Source organism: Rhinoderma darwinii, chromosome 2 (genome assembly GCF_050947455.1).
Source record: "Rhinoderma darwinii isolate aRhiDar2 chromosome 2, aRhiDar2.hap1, whole genome shotgun sequence".
Classification (NCBI taxonomy): domain Eukaryota; kingdom Metazoa; phylum Chordata; class Amphibia; order Anura; family Rhinodermatidae; genus Rhinoderma; species Rhinoderma darwinii.
This window is the reverse complement of record NC_134688.1, coordinates 260,683,416-260,704,621: the sequence shown is the minus strand read 5'-3', so window position 1 is coordinate 260,704,621 and position 21,206 is coordinate 260,683,416. Positions and strand designations below refer to the sequence as shown.

Genomic DNA, 21,206 nt, shown 5'->3' with positions numbered 1-21,206 from the left:
CCCCCTGTAGGGAACGCCATACAGTCCCGTCCCCCCCTGTAGGGAACGCCATACAGTCCCGTCCCCCCCCTGTAGGGAACGCCATACAGTCCCGTCCCCCCCCCCCCTGTAGGGAACGCCATACAGTCCCGTCCCCCCCCCTGTAGGGAACGCCATACAGTCCCGTCCCCCCCCCCTGTAGGGAACGCCATACAGTCCCGTCCCCCCCCCTGTAGGGAACGCCATACAGTCCCGTCCCCCCCCCTGTAGGGAACGCCATACAGTCCCGTCCCCCCCCCCTGTAGGGAACGCCATACAGTCCCGTCCCCCCCCCTGTAGGGAACGCCATACAGTCCCGTCCCCCCCCCCTGTAGGGAACGCCATACAGTCCCGTCCCCCCCCCCCTGTAGGGAACGCCATACAGTCCCGTCCCCCCCCTGTAGGGAACGCCATACAGTCCCGTCCCCCCCCTGTAGGGAACGCCATACAGTCCCGTCCCCCCCCCTGTAGGGAACGCCATACAGTCCCGTCCCCCCCCTGTAGGGAACGCCATACAGTCCCGTCCCCCCCCCTGTAGGGAACGCCATACAGTCCCCCCCCCCTGTAGGTAACGCCATACAGCGTCCCCCCTCCCAAAAAAAATCGACCTACAGTGTGTCCTACAAAAGACATGTATCCCCTATCCACAGGATAGGGGATACATGTGTGATCGCTGACGTCTGCGCAGCTCAATAAAAATGAAAGGAGCGCTGGCCACGCATGCGCACAAGCGTGACCGGCGCTCCATTAATCTCTACGGAGCTGCCGACATAGACCGCGGAAGTCTGAGGTTTGTGTGATGGAGAACTTCAGGGGACTTTCAGTCCCCCGTTCTCCCTATCAATGCCAGCCATCACACATGTATCCCCTATCCTGTGGATAGGGGATACATGTCTTTTGTTTAATGGCAGAGCGGGGAGATACCTCCCTGCTCTGCCGTAGTGTTCAGTGGCGTCGCGCTGTAGCAGCCATAGCGGCTGCTAGCGGAGCCTCTGGCCACGGTGGGGGCCCCGTAGCAGCCGCTACGGCGGTAGTTACGCCACTGCTCCAACCGCTATAAAGATGTATTAAAGGAGTTGTCCGGACATATTTTTTTATTGATGATCTATCCATAGGATAGGCCATCAATATAAGATCGGTGGGGGGCCGACTCCCGGCACCCCCACATATCCGCTGACTGGCACACCACCATACTCCCAGGCAGCAGCTTTGCCTGGGATTGCAGCTCAGTCCCGAATGGGACCGGAACTGCAATCACAGCCACTCTGGTTGTGTACGGCGCTGTGCATGTAAACTGGGGAAAGGCTATGGCGACAAAAGCCGTGGACCCTTCAGTCAGCCGATTGATGTGGGTGCCGGACTCCATCGATCTTTTATATAGATGGCCTACCATAAAATGCCCAGAGAACCCCTTCAATAAATCAATCGGCACACAATTTTGGAACTAATAACTACATGATAGAGGTTTGCATATTTTAAATTATTATCACGATCATATTTATATTGCACAGTTGATAATTCTACGTACCACACCCTACCAGCAATAGGAAATCGTTTTAGCTTAAAATTGTTTAACTACTATCATAGTGACCTGGTGGCGGATAGAGATTCTATACTTAATCCCAAAATACATCCAGAGAAGGACAATACCATCAGAGTGATAGGGACTTATGATGCTGCACACCATGAAGTTAGGAAAATCCTGACCTCTTATTGGGATATTCTCAAAGCAGACCCGGATGTAGGCAATTTGGTTGGAGATAGGCCTCAAATTACTTTCTGAAGAGGCTGCAATATCAAAGACAGACTGGTACACCGTCACCTTGAGGTTGGGAGTACCACTACCTGGTTGTCGTCCAACCTTTTTAGGATCATATCAATGTGGCAGATGCAAAGCATGCATGTCCATTTGGAACAGCAAAACGTTCAAGAGTAATACAACCGGAGATGTCTTCCATAATAGATCTTTCATGAACTGCATTACCAAGGGGCTGGTGTATCTGATTACTTGTGTCTATAAGACACAATATGTTGGAAAAACGAAGAGTGAGTTTAGGCGTAGAATTAGGCATCATATATGTGACATCACTAGGAAAAAGACTACAACTGTCTCCAGGCATGTATGGGATTGCAATTCTGGGGACCCATTGGTCCTGAAATTCCAGGGGATGGAATATGTTAAAGGGAAGGTGTCATAAAAAATAAAAAAACATATGTTATTGCTTTTAGTATGTCATTAAAATAAATTTAATTTTTGTTTTTTTTGTTGTACTCTTTTCTTTTTTTTCTATCTTTTACTTCTCTATGGGGGCTGCCATTTTTTTTTTTCATCTCTGTATGTGTCGATTAACGACACATACAGAGATGGAATACGGCACATATATCCCCATAGAGAATGCAAACGGGAGCCGTTCCATTCACTATAGCGTACGCCGTCTGTGTGGGAACGGCGCATGCGCTGCTCCCACACAGACCAAAAGGAAGGTCTTCGGCAGAGCGACATCCGCCGCCATTTTTATGTAGACCGGAAGCCGCGGCCGGACAGTAAGACGACTACTTCCGGTCGCGGCTTCCGTCCATATGTTCAGAAGCAAGGGCTAGGAGCGGAGGCGGCGGCGGCAGGAGCAGGTAAGTTATGTTTGTGTATGTGATGTGTGTGTATGTTCGTGTTATACTGTGTGATTACCACTGTATCTAATCCTCCTACACTGTGCATTCGCTCAAAAAATGGCGGCACATAGTGTAGGAGGTTTGAACATTCAACCCCCTCCTTTCTCCTGGCACTAGCCAGGATAAAGGAGGGGGGATTGTTTGAGGACACTAGAGTGAGTGTGTCCACATGCTTTACCACATGCCAATGCTGCAATTTTTGGAATTGCTCCCTCTAGTGACCAGCACATGGAAATGTTCTAAATTAGAATATAATTTATAATCTTTCCTGACTTGTGAAATAATTAATTTAAAAAATTAGAACAATGTGTAATCATTTATATACTGTTTAACTAAAAAAAATAAAATAAAAATTCTAGCGTCACATTCCCTTTAAACCACCAGTGACAGGGGGGATTGGGTTAGGCGGATTTTGGTGGATTTTCAGGATGCAAACCATCTAACCACTGGGCCTTAATGAACAAATATCCCACCTTCCCTTCCTGTAATGATCTAGTATGTTGAAAGCTACAATCCCACTTCATGGTATATTAGACTTTGTATTATGGTTGTCAACTTTAAGTTGTTGCGGTGTATTCCAGCAAGAACGGGTCTAACAATATTATTATTCTACACGTATCTCCCAATATTAGGGATATTTTTCCCCAGTATCATCATCATCCTATGTTTTTATTTAAGTACTTACTCCCATGAAACCTGATTTCCTCACTCACTGTATTCGCTGCAGTGTCAATCAAGTGATGTATGTACGGCCGCCTGGAGTTCTCCCTGGAGACCATTGATGCTTCATGCATCTATCCGAGTGGTCGCGTCGTTACCAAGGGGCCGTCTCACTCGGTGGGCGGCAGTCAAGACGTCTTACTCACTGATTTGGTTAAGCCCATTATGACGCTATCATGGTAGGTGGGGCTTTAGTCGTATAAGGCTCTAGGGTTTCCCCGGCGCGCGCTAGACCAGTGTCTAGTGCACGCCGGAAAACCAAACATACAGCATAATATGTGCTGACCGGCATTTCATTATAATCAGGCAATCTATACCCCTGAGGACGCTCCCTTATGCTTTAGGGGTGCAGAAACGCGTTGGGAATCTTGTCTATTTGTGGCATTCAGACCAACCAATATTTGTTAGCACTTGTATGGAGCTCTGTAGCGATATGTGAATCACGATCAGCTATCTCAGGCATTTTCAATTTGGTGCACTCCGACTGTACATATCGCTCACACTCCACTGGGCATTCATGATCTGTGTTGCCAATGCCTGTGTACCCAGATCCTTGGCATTTAGTGCCCTACTTTTTAAAATTTTGTCAATAAAATTATTTTAAACGTTTAGACAGGCAGTGAATTTCTATAATTTAACTTAAACGTATAACTTCTACACACATTTGACACATTTGAAATACTCCTGGTTGTGGCTTTAAAAACTGTGCTGAGTGAATGAGGCCCTGTAGTTACTCTCCTTCCCCCAGCTGAGTATGAAATCCTGTCCCCCACTTCTCCTCAGAACAGCCAGTGATGAGAGCACCCACTGACACTCTAAGGCTGGATTCCCACGAGCACATTACGTCTGTAATGGATGGAACGTATTTCGGCCGCAAGTCCCGGACCGAACACACTGCAGGGAGCCGGGCTCCTAGCATCATAGTTATGTACGATGCTAGGAGTCCCTGCCTCGCTGCAGGACAACTGTCCCGTACTGTAATCGTTTTCAGTACGGGACAGTAGTTCCATGGAGAGGCAGGGACTCCTAGCGTCGTACATAACTATGATGCTAGGAGCCCGGCTCCCTGCAGTGTGTTCGGTCCGGGACTTGCGGCTGAAATACGTTCCGTCCATTACGGACGTAATGTGCTCATGTGAATCCAGCCTAAGAGGGACACAGATTTAGCGAGAAGTTTCTATGCGAGATCAGACAGGCTGTCGCCTACAGATGGTATGTAAAGCAGTGTAAAAATCTAATCTAAAATATAATTATTCATATATCAATAAGTGTGCCTGTATATTTATTGATCTAACTGGCTGTTCGCCGAGGCACACAGACTGCTGCAGCCTTCAAAGTCCTGTCAGGCTTACCCTGCATTCTAGGACTGGTTTAGAAGGAAATAGTGTGACAGTGGCCGTTTTACTGTACAACAATGATTAGCCCTAGACAGAACGAGCGCCTTTTGCTAACTAAAGGAATTATTTTTTTTTTGTCCTGACGTTTTTAATTTATTTTGTTTTTCCAGAGAACCCCTTTAACTAGAACACTACAATCACTCTGTGCAAAAGAGAATGTCAAGTCAATCAGGATTTGCATCAGTAAGTGATAGAAAAACAATACAAATGTAATCTACTAACTAAAGCAGAGCATTTTAGTAACAAAATGGCAAACACACTGAGGCAGATTTACTAAGACTGGCATTTCACATGCCAGTCTTGGCTATCTGCTCCGCTGGAGTAAGATGCAACAGATTTATTAAGAGGCGCATGCCTCTTAATAATTTGTCACATCTTCCTGTTGACCGCCATTGCTGCAGTGCGCCATTCCTCATCACCCCCCCCCCCCCCTTCAGACATAAAATTAAAAAATGAAACTCCCCTCACTGTTTCTTTTCTCACTGCCGGGTCCCCTCTGCAGGCTGCAACTCATACATGGTCCTGACGCCAAGCAACATCAGCACTGCTGCGCCACATACAATGTCCTGATACTGCCTGCCGACCAGGGTCTTACTGGCCCACCTCTGGTGGGCCCAGGCTCTAACACAATAATGGGCCTTAAAGATCAAGCAGAAGACAACCCCATTTGGAGCTAATCACTTTCCAGTATGGTCTATTTCTTGTGGGATGATTCATTACCTTATTGATGATATGTCCTGTGTGTACAATGATAACAACAAGGCCTATGATGAAATGAAAAGTTGACGTGTACATGCTCTATATACAGTTAGGTCCAGAATTATTTGGACAGTGACACAATCTTCATGATTTGGACTCTGCATGCCACCACATTGGATTTGAAATGAAACAACTGAGATGCTATTGAAGTGTAGACTTTCAGGTTTAATTCAAGGGGTTGAACAAAAATATCCTGTGAAACGTTTAGGAATTGCAACCGTTTTTCTACACGGCCTCCTCATTTCAGGGGAACAAAAGTAATTGGACAAATAAACATTACCATAAATAAAATGTTTTTTTTTAATACTTTGTAGAGAATCCTTTGCAGGCAATGACTGCCTGAAGATTGGAACCCATGGACATCACCAAACGCTGGGTTTCCTCCTTTGTGATGCTTTGCCAGGCCTTTACTGCAGCTGTCTCCAGTTGTTGCTTGTTTGTGGGTCTTTCTGCCTTAATTTTTGTCTTAAGCATGAGAAATGCAGCTCGATCGGGTTGAGATCTGGTGATTGACTTGGCCATTGCAGAATGTTCCACTTCTTTGCCTTCAAAAACTCCTGGCTTGCTTTCGCAGTATGTTTTGGGTCATTGTTCATCTGTACTGTGAAGCGACGTCCAATCAACCTTGCTGCATTTGGTTGAATCTGAGCAGAAATTATATCCCTGAACACTTCAGAATTCATCTGGCTGCTTCTGTCTTCAGTCACCATCAATAAACACCATACCTCCCAACTTTAGAATTCGGTAAAGAGGGGCATTTTAAGCCACGTCCCTAACCACGCCGAATATCCCGCATAAACACCTCAAATCGCGGCCAGATCCTTCTGCAAATAACACACGCAAATTCTCACTGCGGATCTCTAGACTGTCTGGATATTATAGATCAGGTTATATCGTCTTTGTGTTACTTTTCCTAACTTGGGTATAACATTTGCTCATCACGGCAGCTGAAGGACAAACCAAAAGGCTGAGAACAATGAAAGTCAAGAGGGAGACCCTGTGGTTGATGACTTCTCAATTGACAGGTAGCAGAGTTACATGATGGGGATTTTTTTTCCAGTTGTGTAACTCTGCTACCGGTCAATGGAAAAATCATCCACCAGAGCCCCCCTGTAGATTGCTCCACACACGGCCCCCCTGTACATAGAGCCAGACACGGCCCCCCTGTTCATAGCGCCAGACACGGCCCCCCTGTACATAGCGCCAGGCACGGCCCCCCTGTACATAGCGCCAGGCACGGCCCCCCTGTACATAGCGCCAGGCACGGCCCCCCTGTACATAGCGCCAGGCACGGCCCCCCTGTACATAGCGCCAGGCACGGCCCCCCTGTACATAGCGCCAGGCACGGCCCCCCTGTACATAGCGCCAGGCACGGCCCCCCTGTACATAGCGCCAGACACGGCCCCCCTGTACATAGCGCCAGACACGGCCCCCCTGTACATAGCGCCAGACACGGCCCCCCTGTACATAGCGCCAGACACGGCCCCCCTGTACATAGCGCCAGACACGGCCCCCCTGTACATAGCGCCAGACACGGCCCCCCTGTACATAGCGCCAGACACGGCCCCCCTGTACATAGCGCCAGACACGGCCCCCCTGTACATAGCGCCAGGCACGGCCCCCCTGTACATAGCGCCAGGCACGGCCCCCCTGTACATAGCGCCAGGCACGGCCCCCCTGTACATAGCGCCAGGCACGGCCCCCCTGTACATAGCGCCAGGCACGGCCCCCCTGTACATAGCGCCAGGCACGGCCCCCCTGTACATAGCGCCAGGCACGGCCCCCCTGTACATAGCGCCAGGCACGGCCCCCCTGTACATAGCGCCAGGCACGGCCCCCCTGTACATAGCGCCAGGCACGGCCCCCCTGTACATAGCGCCAGGCACGGCCCCCCTGTACATAGCGCCAGGCACGGCCCCCCTGTACATAGCGCCAGGCACGGCCCCCCTGTACATAGCGCCAGGCACGGCCCCCCTGTACATAGCGCCAGGCACGGCCCCCCTGTACATAGCGCCAGGCACGGCCCCCCTGTACATAGCGCCAGGCACGGCCCCCCTGTACATAGCGCCAGGCACGGCCCCCCTGTACATAGCGCCAGGCACGGCCCCCCTGTACATAGCGCCAGGCACGGCCCCCCTGTACATAGCGCCAGGCACGGCCCCCCTGTACATAGCGCCAGGCACGGCCCCCCTGTACATAGCGCCAGGCACGGCCCCCCTGTACATAGCGCCAGGCACGGCCCCCCTGTACATAGCGCCAGGCACGGCCCCCCTGTACATAGCGCCAGGCACGGCCCCCCTGTACATAGCGCCAGGCACGGCCCCCCTGTACATAGCGCCAGGCACGGCCCCCCTGTACATAGCGCCAGGCACGGCCCCCCTGTACATAGCGCCAGGCACGGCCCCCCTGTACATAGCGCCAGGCACGGCCCCCCTGTACATAGCGCCAGGCACGGCCCCCCTGTACATAGCGCCAGGCACGGCCCCCCTGTACATAGCGCCAGGCACGGCCCCCCTGTACATAGCGCCAGGCACGGCCCCCCTGTACATAGCGCCAGGCACGGCCCCCCTGTACATAGCGCCAGGCACGGCCCCCCTGTACATAGCGCCAGGCACGGCCCCCCTGTACATAGCGCCAGGCACGGCCCCCCTGTACATAGCGCCAGGCACGGCCCCCCTGTACATAGCGCCAGGCACGGCCCCCCTGTACATAGCGCCAGGCACGGCCCCCCTGTACATAGCGCCAGGCACGGCCCCCCTGTACATAGCGCCAGGCACGGCCCCCCTGTACATAGCGCCAGGCACGGCCCCCCTGTACATAGCGCCAGGCACGGCCCCCCTGTACATAGCGCCAGGCACGGCCCCCCTGTACATAGCGCCAGGCACGGCCCCCCTGTACATAGCGCCAGGCACGGCCCCCCTGTACATAGCGCCAGACACGGCCCCCCTGTACATAGCGCCAGACACGGCCCCCCTGTACATAGCGCCAGACACGGCCCCCCTGTACATAGCGCCAGACACGGCCCCCCTGTACATAGCGCCAGACACGGCCCCCCTGTACATAGCGCCAGACACGGCCCCCCTGTACATAGCGCCAGACACGGCCCCCCTGTACATAGGGCCAGACACGGCCCCCCTGTACATAGGGCCAGACACGGCCCCCCTGTACATAGGGCCAGACACGGCCCCCCTGTACATAGGGCCAGACACGGCCCCCCTGTACATAGGGCCAGACACGGCCCCCCTGTACATAGCCCCCCCTGTAGATAGCTCCACAAACAGCCACCCCTACAGGTAGCGCAACACAACCCCCTTATACTTTGTGCCACATTGCTGCCATAGCGGAGAGCGGTAGGTAGCTGGCCCTACTGCTGCCACTCTCCGCTCTGCTTTGACGTCACTCACCGTCAGAAGAAGGCAGGAGTCTTGCAGCGGCGTTCTCACTGGTGTCGATGCTGGCCTGGGAGTGGAGCAGTCCAGTCACCTGACCGGTGAGGTCAGGTGACAGGTCAGGTGCCTGGACTGGTCCACTCCCAGGCCGGCATCGATCCCAGTGAGAACACCGCCGCAAGACTCCTGCCATCTTCTGATCGCTGCTGCAGTCAGCAGCGATCAGCTGTTATGATGCATTTTGCAGACCGCCCGGGACGGTGGGACAGCGGTGAGAAACCGGGACTGTCCCGCCGGATCTGGGACGGTGGGGAGGTAGTGACCCAGTGCCGTTGGCAGTCATGCATGCCCATGCCATCACACTGCCTCCACCATGTTTTACAGAGGATGTGGGGTGCTTTGGATCATGAGCCGTTCCAAGCCTTCGCCATACTTTCTTCCTCCCATCATTCTGGTACAGGTTGATTTTAGTTTCATCTGTCCAAAGAATGCTGTTCCAGAATTGGGCTGGCTTCTTTAGACTGTGTTTGGCAAAGTCTAATCTGGCCTTTCTATTTTTGAGGCTGATTAACCAGTTCAGGACCGGGCTATTTTGAGCCTTCAGGACCACACACCATTTAGCAATTTTTAGCACACGTTAGTTAAATGGCTATAACTTTTTTATTTGTTGGGCTAGCAACGTGAGTTTTGCGGTTGTTTTTTTCCGTAGACAATGCAGGTTACTTTTTTTTATCATTTTTATACATATCCTTTTTGCTATTTTAGAATTTTTAGGCTTCAAGGTTGAAAATAATAGTAAAAAAATAAGCTTTTTTACTTTTCAGCTATTTTTTTTGGTAATCAGTTTTACCCTAAAATAGACCTTTTATTTGTAATAGTCATTGTCTACCGTAAATTAGTCTATATTAGAGTAATTGGGTCAGGGCTAGCGTTACGACAATGATTGGCGAGGGGAACGTCTTTTTGGGGGTGGGTATTTTATGTGTATGTATTATGAATTTTTTTGCACTTTACTTTACTTTTATTTTTTTATTACTATGGTCTGTTCCTCAAAGGTCAGAAAAGACCTTTGGGGAACTTTATATATATTTTTTTCTTTCTTTTACACCATCTTTTTCCACTGTAACTGGGGCTCCACAGCAGGGGAAATCAACCCTCTCATAGTGACGATTGTCACTAATAGGGCTGTGCTGGGTCTAGTTAGACCCAGCAGCAGTCTGCCACTAACAGCATCCCGGCGATCATGTGACCAGTCACATGAACACCGGGACCCATAGAGACCGCGACGCGACCGCTGTCTATTCATATACACAGCGTTCATTGAGCGCTGTGTAAAAGAGATCAGAGAAGACAGCCGGAGATCCGACATTCAGGTGCCCGAACGCTCAGGCAGCAAGTTAAAATCCGCGCCGTAAACCAGTCTAAGTTTTAAGGACCCTGACCTCTGGCCGTAAAAACACAGCAAACGGTCGGGAACCAGTTAATGGTTTGCACCTTGTGGTGAACCCTCTGCATTTGCTCTCCTGATGTCTTCTCTTTATGGTAGACTTAGATACTGATACGCCTACTTCCAGGAGAGTGTTCTTCACTTGGGTACATGTTGTGAAGGGGTTTTTCTTCACCATGGAAAGGATTCTGCGATCATTCCCCACTGTTGTCTAACGTGGACGTCTAGGCCTTTTGGAGTTCACAAGATCACTGGTGCTCTCCTTCTTCTTTTTTTTTCTTTTTTTTTAAAGAATGTACCAAACTGTTGATTTGGCCACTCCTAACATTTGTGCTATCTCTCTGATGGATTTCTTCATTTTTTTCAGCCTAACGATGGTCTGTTCACTTGCATTGAGGTTTCCTTTGACCTCATGTTGTAGGTTCACAGCAACAGCTGGAATCAACTACAGACCTTCTACCTGCTTAATTGATAGATCAATGAGGGAATAGACCATGCAGCCCATTAAATAGCTTTTGAGATAATTGTCTAATTACCTTTTGGTCCCTTTAAAAAGAGGCAGCTACATATTAAAGAGCTGTAATTCTTAAACCCTTCCTCAAATTAGTATGTGAATACCCTCAAATGAAAGCGGAGAGTCTGCACTTTAAGCCCATAATGATCATATAACTGTATACTCAATGTGTTTTGGTAAACAGCTAAAATGCCAAAACTTGTCACTGTCCAAATAATTCTGGACCTAACTGTGGGCCCAAGGAACCCCAGTCTGATGCTGCTGCCGACAGTATGTTGTATGAGCTGTGTCAACCTGTCGGTACCTGGAGGGGAAAATAGGAGCGATGAGGTGAACATAATGTTTGTTTTTTGATTGTCCAAAGGGATTTGAAAGGTAGCCCGATAGTACGTGGCTCGGCACATGCCTCTACCTTGCAATGCCCCACAGGATGAAATCAACGCCAGCAAGGAGCTGGCGTAGATTTCTACTATAATATCCGCCAATTTTCTGGTGTAAATTATAATAAATCTGGTGCTGTGGCTGCGCCCTCTTTTATGAATCCTGACACCTTTTCACAAAAGTGGTGAGGTTGGTGTACAAAGGCCAAAAGTTGAAAGTTTGCATTGCAAATTGCGACTTTTCAGCTATTTTGCAAAATTTCTATGCCAGAAAATGGGCGTAGAAAGGTTGACATATTCCACACATAATGTATAGTGATCAGTAAATGGCATTACAAAAAAATAATATACACTACCGTTCAAAAGTTTAGGGTCACTTAGAAATTTCCCTTTTTTTTTCTTTAAAGAAAAGCTGTTTTTTTCAATGAAGATAACAGAAAATTAATCAAATACACTATATACATTGTTATTGTGGTAAATGACCATTCTAGCTGCAAACGTCTGGTTTTTAATGCAATATCTACATAGGTGTATAGAGGCCCATTTCCAGCAACCATCACTCCAGTGTTCTAACGGTACATTGTGTTTGCTAACTGTGTTAGAAGGCTAATGGATGATTAGAAAACACTTGAAAACCCTTGTGCAATTATGTTAGCACCACTGTAAACAGTTTTGCTGTTTAAATGAGCTATAAAACTGACCTTCCTTTGAGCTAGTTGAGAATCTGGAGCATTACATTTGTGGGTTCGATTAAACTCTCCAAATGGCTAGCAAAAGAGAGCTTTCATGTGAAACTCGACAGTCTATTCTTGTTCTTAGAAATGAAGACTATTACATGCGAGAAATTGCCAAGAAACTGAAAATTTCCTACAACGGTGTGTACTACTCCCTTCAGAGGACAGCACAAACCGGCTCTAACCAGAGTAGAAAGAGAAGTGGGAGGCCCCGCTGCACAACTGAGCAACAAGACAAGTACATTAGAGTCTCTAGTTTGAGAAATAGACGCCTCACAGGTCCTCAACTGGCAGCTTCATTAAATAGTACCCGCAAAACGCCAGTGTCAACGTCTACAGTGAAGAGGCGACTCCGGGATGCTGGCCTTCAGGGCAGAGTGGCAAAGAAAAAGCCATATCTGAGACTGGCTAATAAAAGGAAAAGATTAATATGGGCAAAAGCACACAGACATTGGACAGAGGAAGATTGGAAAAAAGTGTTATGGACAGACGAATCGAAGTTTGAGGTGTTTGGATCACACAGAAGAACATTTGTGAGACGCAGAACAACTGAAAAGATGCTGGAAGCGTGCCTGACGCCATCTGTCAAGCATGGTGGAGGTAATGTGATGGTCTGGGGTTGCTTTGGTGCTGGTGAAGTGGGAAATTTGTACAAGGTAAAAAGGATTTTGAATAAGGAAGGCTATCACTTCTTTTTGCAACGCCGTGCCATACCCTGTGGACAGCGCTTGATTGGAGCCAATTTCATCCTACAACAGGACAATGACCCAAAGCACACCTCCAAATTATGCAAGAACTATTTAGGGAAGAAGCAGGCAGCTGGTATTCTATCTGTAATGGAGTGGCCAGCGCAGTCACCAGATCTCAACCCCATAGAGCTGTTGTTGGAGCAGCTTGACCGTATGGTACGCAAGAAGTGCCCATCAAGCCAATCCAACTTGTGAGAGAGGCTTGTGGAAGCATGGAGTGAAATTTCTCCCGATTACCTCAGCAAATTAACAGCTAGAATGCCAAAGTTCTGCAATGCTGTAATTGCTTCAAATGGAAAATTCTTTGACGAAAGCAAAGTTTGAAGGAGAAAATTATTATTTCAAATAAAAATCATTATTTCTAACCATGTCAATGTCTTGACTCTATTTTCTAGTCATTTTGCAACTCATTTGATAAATATGTGTGAGGTTTTTATGGAAAACACAAAAATGTCTGGGTGAACGGTAGTGTATATATAGATTTTTTTTTTTTATACATTCACCTTATATTATGTTAATACAAATTAAACGCTAACTTATGTGTATCGCAAAGTGGTATCCAAAATCTACCATTCGTCTTGCAAAAACAAGTCATATACAGCTAAGTCAACGTAAAAATATACAATATTTCTAACAACTGAACAAAAATAAATCACTCAAATTTCCAACAGAGAGAGGATTAAATGACTGCCTCTCTCCCTCGAAAGGAACATAAATCGTTCATCGTGGAGTTTTTTCTGAATTTTCATAGTGGCAGCAGAATGGCTTTTTAAAAAATTGCGATTACGCCACAATAAGAACATTGTGACGAAAAACAACTTGCAATATACCATATTTACATGCAGCAGATTTGTTGCTGAAATTCCCACAACATATCTTGTGTGTGTGTGGTACGTTTTCATGTGGTGTTTTTACTGTGTTTTATTTTTTGGGGTTTTTGGCGTTGTTTTGTAAAACAGGAAAATACATTCATTTAGGACACAGATACTATTGAACACTATGACAGAGCAAGGAGATAACTCCCTGCTCTGCCATTGGCTGCAAGCCATTAGGCCTGTAGACTATCAGGCGCAGGGACAAGATCCCTGTGCAGGCCGGTGTGATGAAGTCACTGGATCACGTCGGTCTATGCAAGGATCTCATCGGCGTTGAGGAGGCTTGTGTAGAAGCTCTGTTCGTTGCAGGAACGGGACCTAAGGGAGTATAACGTTTTATTTGTTTGGAAAGCGCTATCTACAGGCAGGGAGCTGTATGGCGTTATTTACAGGGGGGGGGGCTGTATGGTGCTATCTACGCGGGGGTCTGTATGGTGCTATCTACGCGGGGGCTGTATGGCGCTATCTACAGGAGGGGGACTGTATGGCATTATATACAGGGGGGTCTATATGGCGCTATCAACACTGTGGGGTCTATATGGCGCTATCTACACTGGGAGGGCTGTATGGCGCTATCTACACTGGGGGGGGCTGTATGGCGCTATCTACGGGTGGGAGGTGGGGGCACTATCTACAGGGGGGCTGTGTGTGGCACCCAGGGGGGGGCCGGTCAAAAGTTTGCAACGGGGCCCAGTCCCTCCAAGTTACGCCCCTGACTACTCCTTTACGTTTACCATCCTACCTTTCACTGGAGCATTAGGTTTTAACCTCATTGTACCACAAGAACTTTAAAGCTATAAATGGAACCCCAGAGAAAAGTCTTCTGTTTCTACCTCCCATTACCAGTTTGAGGACACCGAATATACCACTAGGTTACAAGATGCTGAATGTATCGCTGACCCACTAAGACCAATAGCTGAATGCTTCACTGAGTATGCGTCAGGTGATGGTAAACGGACAACTTGGTAGTAAACACTGTCTGTACCACGGATCATCAATACAGGACCATGATCATACAAATGACAATTGGTTACTAGACAGTGACTAACTGCTTACTACCGGGGTCCGAAAGCTTAAAGGGGTTGTCCGAGATACCATCATATTTTCAAAAAGTGTTTCATACATTTCCCCTTCTACAGACAACCTAAATAAAACAGTATATTAAAAAAAAAAATCCACATACCCCATATTTTCTTCGAATTTAGCGTCCTATGTTTACATTCAGGTCCGGTTTGTTGTTGATTCCTTTTTCTTTTCCCTGCATGCTTTGCGTGCATGTAGATCCTAACAAGAGTTTGTGTCCTGTCCTTGCTCGTCCCGGCTGACATCCTTCCCTGTACTGCGGATTCCACAGTGTTCCGGAGCAGAGCCTATACTAGTATACTATACAAGATTACTGTCTGCTTGGGTCCTGTATCTAAGCCTACATTGTTTTAGGCATAGATACAGGGTTCATGTGAGACACTATTTATTGGACCCTGTATCTAAGCCTAACACAATATAGGCTTAGATACAGGACCCCAGCAGACAGTAATCTTATACGGTATACTAGTATAGGCTCTGTTCCGGGACTCTGTGGAATCCCCTGACATCGGAGCAGAGTCTATACTAGCGTTCTGAGGCTCCTAGTAGACCAGGATACGAATGCGCAGGTGCCGTCCAAAATCACTGAACATGCACAGGCGTGCTCACCGTGAATAACTACATAGGCTGCATGGGCACTAAAGACCAAGCCGCCGCAGAAACGAGACGTCATTAGTGACGTGTCGTATACCCTCCGAGGTCTCACTGGTCCGAGATCATGTGATGGGTATACAACACGACAGTGGAGGAGGCTGAAAACGTGACGTCGGATCTCATGTGATGAGCAGGAAAAAGCAGCCAGAGTGGAGAACCGAAGCAAGACTGCAAGGGTAAGTATATTAAGAAATTGTAAATATCTGCAATGTGGTTGTAAATGTAAAAAAAAAATAATCTCGGACAACTCCTTTAACTGGGTCCAGACGGGATAGAAATGCTGCAGATTTTTACTTTGGGCTTGCAAAAAAAAATAAAAAATCGACAGCGAAATACAGTACAAAGCAAGTGGATGAGATTTTGACAAATGCTGTGGAAATTTTCTGGACGGAAATTGATTTGCAGTTGTGGATATTCTCCATTGACTTCAATAGGGAAGTTTAAAATCCGCAATCAAATCCTAGTGTTGTGGATTTTGCGAGGATTGATTAAATTTGTATTTATTTATTTTTATTTCCAGATTCCACAGGAAAAGCCGCACGATTCAGAGTGGATTTGTTGTGCGGATTTGCCTGTGGATCCTTGGTCGGATTTGCTTTGGAATTATCTGCAGCAAATCTGACCTGCGTGGACCGGACCTTACTGTACCAATGACCACAACTAGCCCAATGTTCCATTTTAATCACTGACCATCAGGGATTTTGTCAATGTAGGGGGTGGGTTCATACAGACAGTGTCAAATACGCATATAATCAAAGTGCTATACTTTATGCATACCTAAAGCCAGAAAAGTACCCACATAGAGACATGCTTTGCCCATAGAGCCATTTGGTGCTATATAGTATATAACTGTGCCAGGGAGCACCATTATAGAGCCATTGAGTGTCATATTGTGTCACCTTCACACCAAACAGAGCCAAGAGGGTGCCCTACTTTGCTTACATAGGGCTTAGCAGTGTCCACACTGTTATACTATGCTCACATAGAGCCACAAAGTGCCCAGTCTCACACTTTGCCCGCATAGAGCAAAGCCGTGACCATATTGTGCAAAACTGCCCAGAAAGTGCTCTAAATAGTCCAGATAATTGTGGATATTCGTGTGCATTTAGGACCTGGAACCCTACAGTCCTCCCATCACAGGGCAGACACCACTAATCTACTTCTCATTGTACATTGACTGAACTCTACTTCACAGTGTAGGAGAGTTATGCTGCCCTCTGCAGACAGCTTCCAATAAAGATAGTAATATCTTCTTGACAATTATTAGTTTTACTGTATTTATTCTAAAGGTCCTACCATTTGATAGGACCTCCTGGGATAGGGGGTACTTCAGAGACATGGAGGGGTGCTTCATTTGTATATCTCAACTTCTGCAGTTAATAGGTGTCCTTTTTACCATTTAAAGAACGGAGATATGGCTGAAATTTTCAGCTCTAAAATGTGTTTATCCTTCTGTTTATGAATTTTTATTAGCATATAAATGTTTGTCTTTAAGGTGCAACTGTTTATCTTGCTGTCTTTCTTTCTCTTATGCTTCCTTTCCTTTTTGTTTTTCCTTCCTGTGTAATATTATTATTATTATTATTATTATTATTATAATTATTATTATTATTACTACTACTACTTTATCTAACATGGTTACTATTTCTTAACACTTGGATAGTTACTGTTATACAAGCAGACTCGTCCAATTCTTGTAGATAGGCGTAGGTGATAATTACATTTTTTAATATTTTTATTTTTTTTACAATATAACAATGACCTCAATAGAATATGATATTGAAAACTCCATTGACCACCATGCACTTGTCAATGAATATACCACTAATCAAAAGGCACTAGGGTTTATGAGCAGAACATCCACACAAATTACTGCTATTGACTTATGGCAAGTATTTAGGCTACAGATGTAATATACTTTATACAGTATCGTACTTGTGATAATTACACCACTTTTAGAGAGATTATAGCAGGAAATCTACATGCATAGAGGAAATTTGGTTCCTAAGAAGCAGCCAACAAAATGTATCACCAGTGAACCCATTTAGTTCCAAAACCTATTACTATCCACTTTGTATTTTTATATAGATTTATTAAAACTGTAATTGGCCGTTATCCCTAGATATCATACTATTGACGCCACATAATTCACCCACAATACAACATAAAGTGTTTAAATAAAAGTAACACGTTGACCATAGATCCTGTAGACACCATACCAAGGACGTTAAAAAAAGAAAAAAAACTTGCAGCTGCTTTGAGGCCCATTGACGTGCGGGGGGGGGGGGGGTCTCTGCTCAGTTTCTCCTTCTTCCTCTGTCCCAAAAAAAAAGGTCGTAACAAACCCAATAGCCATGGTGCTGCTTTCTCTTTTAAAAGGAAGAGAAGGAATGCGTCAAATAAGCACTTTCTGAATGTAGGGGGATCTGGTTTTAAAAGAAGTGCCACCATTTTCATTGTCGCCATTGCCCCTCCCCACTTGTGTCGAGATTGAATATCTAGTTAATATACTGTAAGGTTGTTTTTTCTAAGAATAGAGTTGGTTTACCTCTTTTGTTGCTATATGTCATGAGACACATATACAGACGCTTATCTGCCTTCTTTCATAAAAATAACATTTACATTCATCCATAGTGAACAGACATGTTGATGGGGGAGTAAGAAAAGATCACTGTTGGTCAACTTTAGCCTGTAATTTCTTTCACCTGAGACATTGCAATAACATCTTTCGCTTTGATAAGCTTTGAGATATAAAACTTTGAATGTGAACAGTGATCATAGGCTAGGGAGTTCACTCCAGGTATACCGGGCTGATGCAACTCCTGACGGAAACCCTGATGGAGGCTCCTAATTCCAACCTGAACGTAGCCTACGAGTAACACTGACCAGTCTGCATGCCATAGAACCGGAATATTCAAAAGCTCGCTTTAATACGAACCTCGACGTCTTATTGTTTCTTCATGAAGTGCTAACTTGAGTCAAATACACAGAAATTGATGTAAATGTTGCTGGGGAAACATGTACATATTTTCGGACATAAAGGATATAAAAAAAAGTTTTTGCTTTCACGATAACAGGAAAAACGGTATTTGTGCATGTTTGTAGTATTCTACTATAATTCTTTTTTTTTTTTTAAATTCATTTAGGAAAACTGCATGAGCCTTTAAATGTGACTGTAGAATCCAGAAACTTCAGTCTCTTTCTGAAGTGGCTTCCAGCTGCTGAAAATCCATCTTCTGTAACCTATGAAGTACAGTACACCAGTTACACTGCTGACCATGATTCCACTGATAAATATAGGTAAGTCTATGCTAGAAATTCTGAATACTCTTTTATGTGTTGCTCTGTGCAATATACAGGGGTATAACTATAGAGGGAGTACAGGTTGTGGTGGCACCTGAGCCCTGGAACCTGAGGGGGGCCCTAAAGGTCTCGGCCCTATAAGAGAAAATCAGCACTTTAAATGTCATAGTTGGGGGGCATGTTACAGATTTTGCATTGGGGACCAGAACTTTCTAGATACGCCTTTTGATAATATACAATAATTTTCTTTAGAAATAATTTGCTAAGTGTTTTAAACAAATAAAATATATGATGTGAGACTTCTACAGACTGTCTATACAGCGAACTAGATACCCTACAGGTTCTAATGAACAAAATGTGGTATGTTAGCCACGGTTGAGTAATATCTTATTTTGTACAATTGTATATATGTAAAATGGAGCCGATTCAGAAACCTACAAGCAGGGAAAGTCCTTGTCATATTTTTACATAATAGATATAGATAGATATACTATACTATGATCGGTGGGGGTCCAAGCTCTGGGATCCCCACCGATCGTGAAAATTAAGCAGCTCTCAGATTGGAAGTCTCTTAATAGCTTTTGTATTTTAAAAGTTTTCACATGGACTTTTTGTTGTTTTTTTTTTTATATGTGGGCTTTTAAGACTCATTGGCATTGTTCCATAGAGACATATTAGTATGCACGGTTGCCTGGTTATCCCCAGATTCAAGGTACTTGGTACCATGGCAGTGCAACCCAAAATTACTAAAAGGTGATATGTCAATATGCTTATGATAAAGCTCTAATTTATTTTGATCTGTGAACAGGAAATTCTCCTCAAAAGATTTTATTCTGGTGTCTGGATTTTTACAATCCACAAATGTGAATCATCATCCTGGGCTTTTTTTTTTTTTTTTTCTCTCCTATATTTGGGATGTGCCAATTTGATTCTACCATGTGTCTACCAAAAGATCTGATTTTTTTTTTGGTCAGATCGGTCATTTGATCAAATTTTATTATTTTCATCATTGAAACAATCTGACTTTAAAGGATAGAAGACTGTAATCTGTATGACCCACCACCAACTGAGTCCGTTTAATAAATTAACACCACGCTGACACATTGCTTGTGGGGAAAATGCCATGGCAGCCTCATTTATTGCCAACCTCTTATATATAACATACGCCTAAATTAAGACATTTAAAATCTGAATACAAAATACAGTTATACTTCAATATAGCCTCCTATCAAGAATATAGGAAAAGGAGGCAGTATCCATCACATCTTCTCTTTATCCATAGTAAATTATCCTTAGCTGTGCACACTGGCCCAAGGGCACCAACATGATAGGACATTCTATATGATCCTGGGGACTTCAGCCCAAACAGGAACCCACAACTGTTGAATGTTAAAGGGTTTTTTAGAGAGAAGGCAAGATCACTGGTCCAGCTTCCCTCACCCTCGGCAATTAGGTGTTCACGCGAGGGGAAGCAGCGCTTGCTGCAGGGGAAATGTAGCATTACATGCCAGCCATTCAAGTAAATGTTGATCCATGTTATGCAAAAAGGGTGCCAGGTCTGCCAGAGCGGAAGCCGATTTACAGACTCTTCATTCTGGCACATAGAAGGGGGTACCATGCAGGGGACCTCCCTCTTTGACTTCCATATGCCCACACCACTTATGATGCACGACTCATCCATCGTGCACCTATGTGAATAATTTTTCTGTCTCAAAGGATCCCCCTTCCCGCTAAAGCTGCTAATCAAGTAACCTCTTTAACAGTGGGCTGGAACTTTTCTCCTTCTGGCACCACTGTCTAGTAAATCCCACACCTTTCTACCATCTTTCTTGCAACTCGCTTTATCTCCTTACCCTTAAAGAATAGAAGACTATCACTCAGCTAAGACACACCACCAACTTATGATGCCCAACCCGTCCAACACGCACCCCTATATAAACAATTTATTTTACCTCCAAGGCCCCCATTTCCCACCACTGACAAACACAAGTGACCCCTTACTGGCGTTCGTCCCCCCCACACCTTCAGTGCGTTCTCCAAATTCTCCTGCAAACCTAGACCCCACATATCAATGCCGATAATATTAAGGTCAGCCCCGTAGCTATGCATGAACAATTTCCAATCTGGGTAGTCTGATTATAAGTAAGCTAAGTAGCAGTACTCAATGTCAAGCAGCAACTGCAAAAGCAAATTAGATATTACCGTGTCTAAAGAGCGATTAAAAACCAGTGATTCAAATGTAATATAACCCCGTTATAAATCACCTTGCAAGACCACATCTTGAATATGGGATTCAGTTTTGGGCTTCACATTGTAAATGGATATAGTAGAGCTGGAGGGTTTTCAAAATCAAGGAAACTAAATGTATTAAATGGGATGAGCGGTCTCTCCTATTGAGAGGTAAAAAAAAATATGGCCTTTCTCAGCTTTGAAAATAGAAACCTTGCAAGTGACCTCATTTACATGTATAAATTTAAGTGTGGTCAATACAATAAACTGGCATGTGATTTATTC

The 21,206-nt window shown here is 45.7% G+C and overlaps 1 protein-coding gene across 1 annotated transcript in view; it reads left to right on the top strand.

Annotated features, from left to right (window-relative positions):
- IFNLR1 (interferon lambda receptor 1) overlaps window positions 1-21,206 on the top strand; it is an 85,558-nt gene that overhangs the window by 19,526 nt on the left and 44,826 nt on the right. Inside the window, exon 2 of the mRNA XM_075850511.1 lies at window positions 18,536-18,689. Coding sequence (XP_075706626.1) covers window positions 18,536-18,689 — 154 coding nt within the window. The remainder of the gene's footprint in view (window positions 1-18,535; window positions 18,690-21,206) is intronic.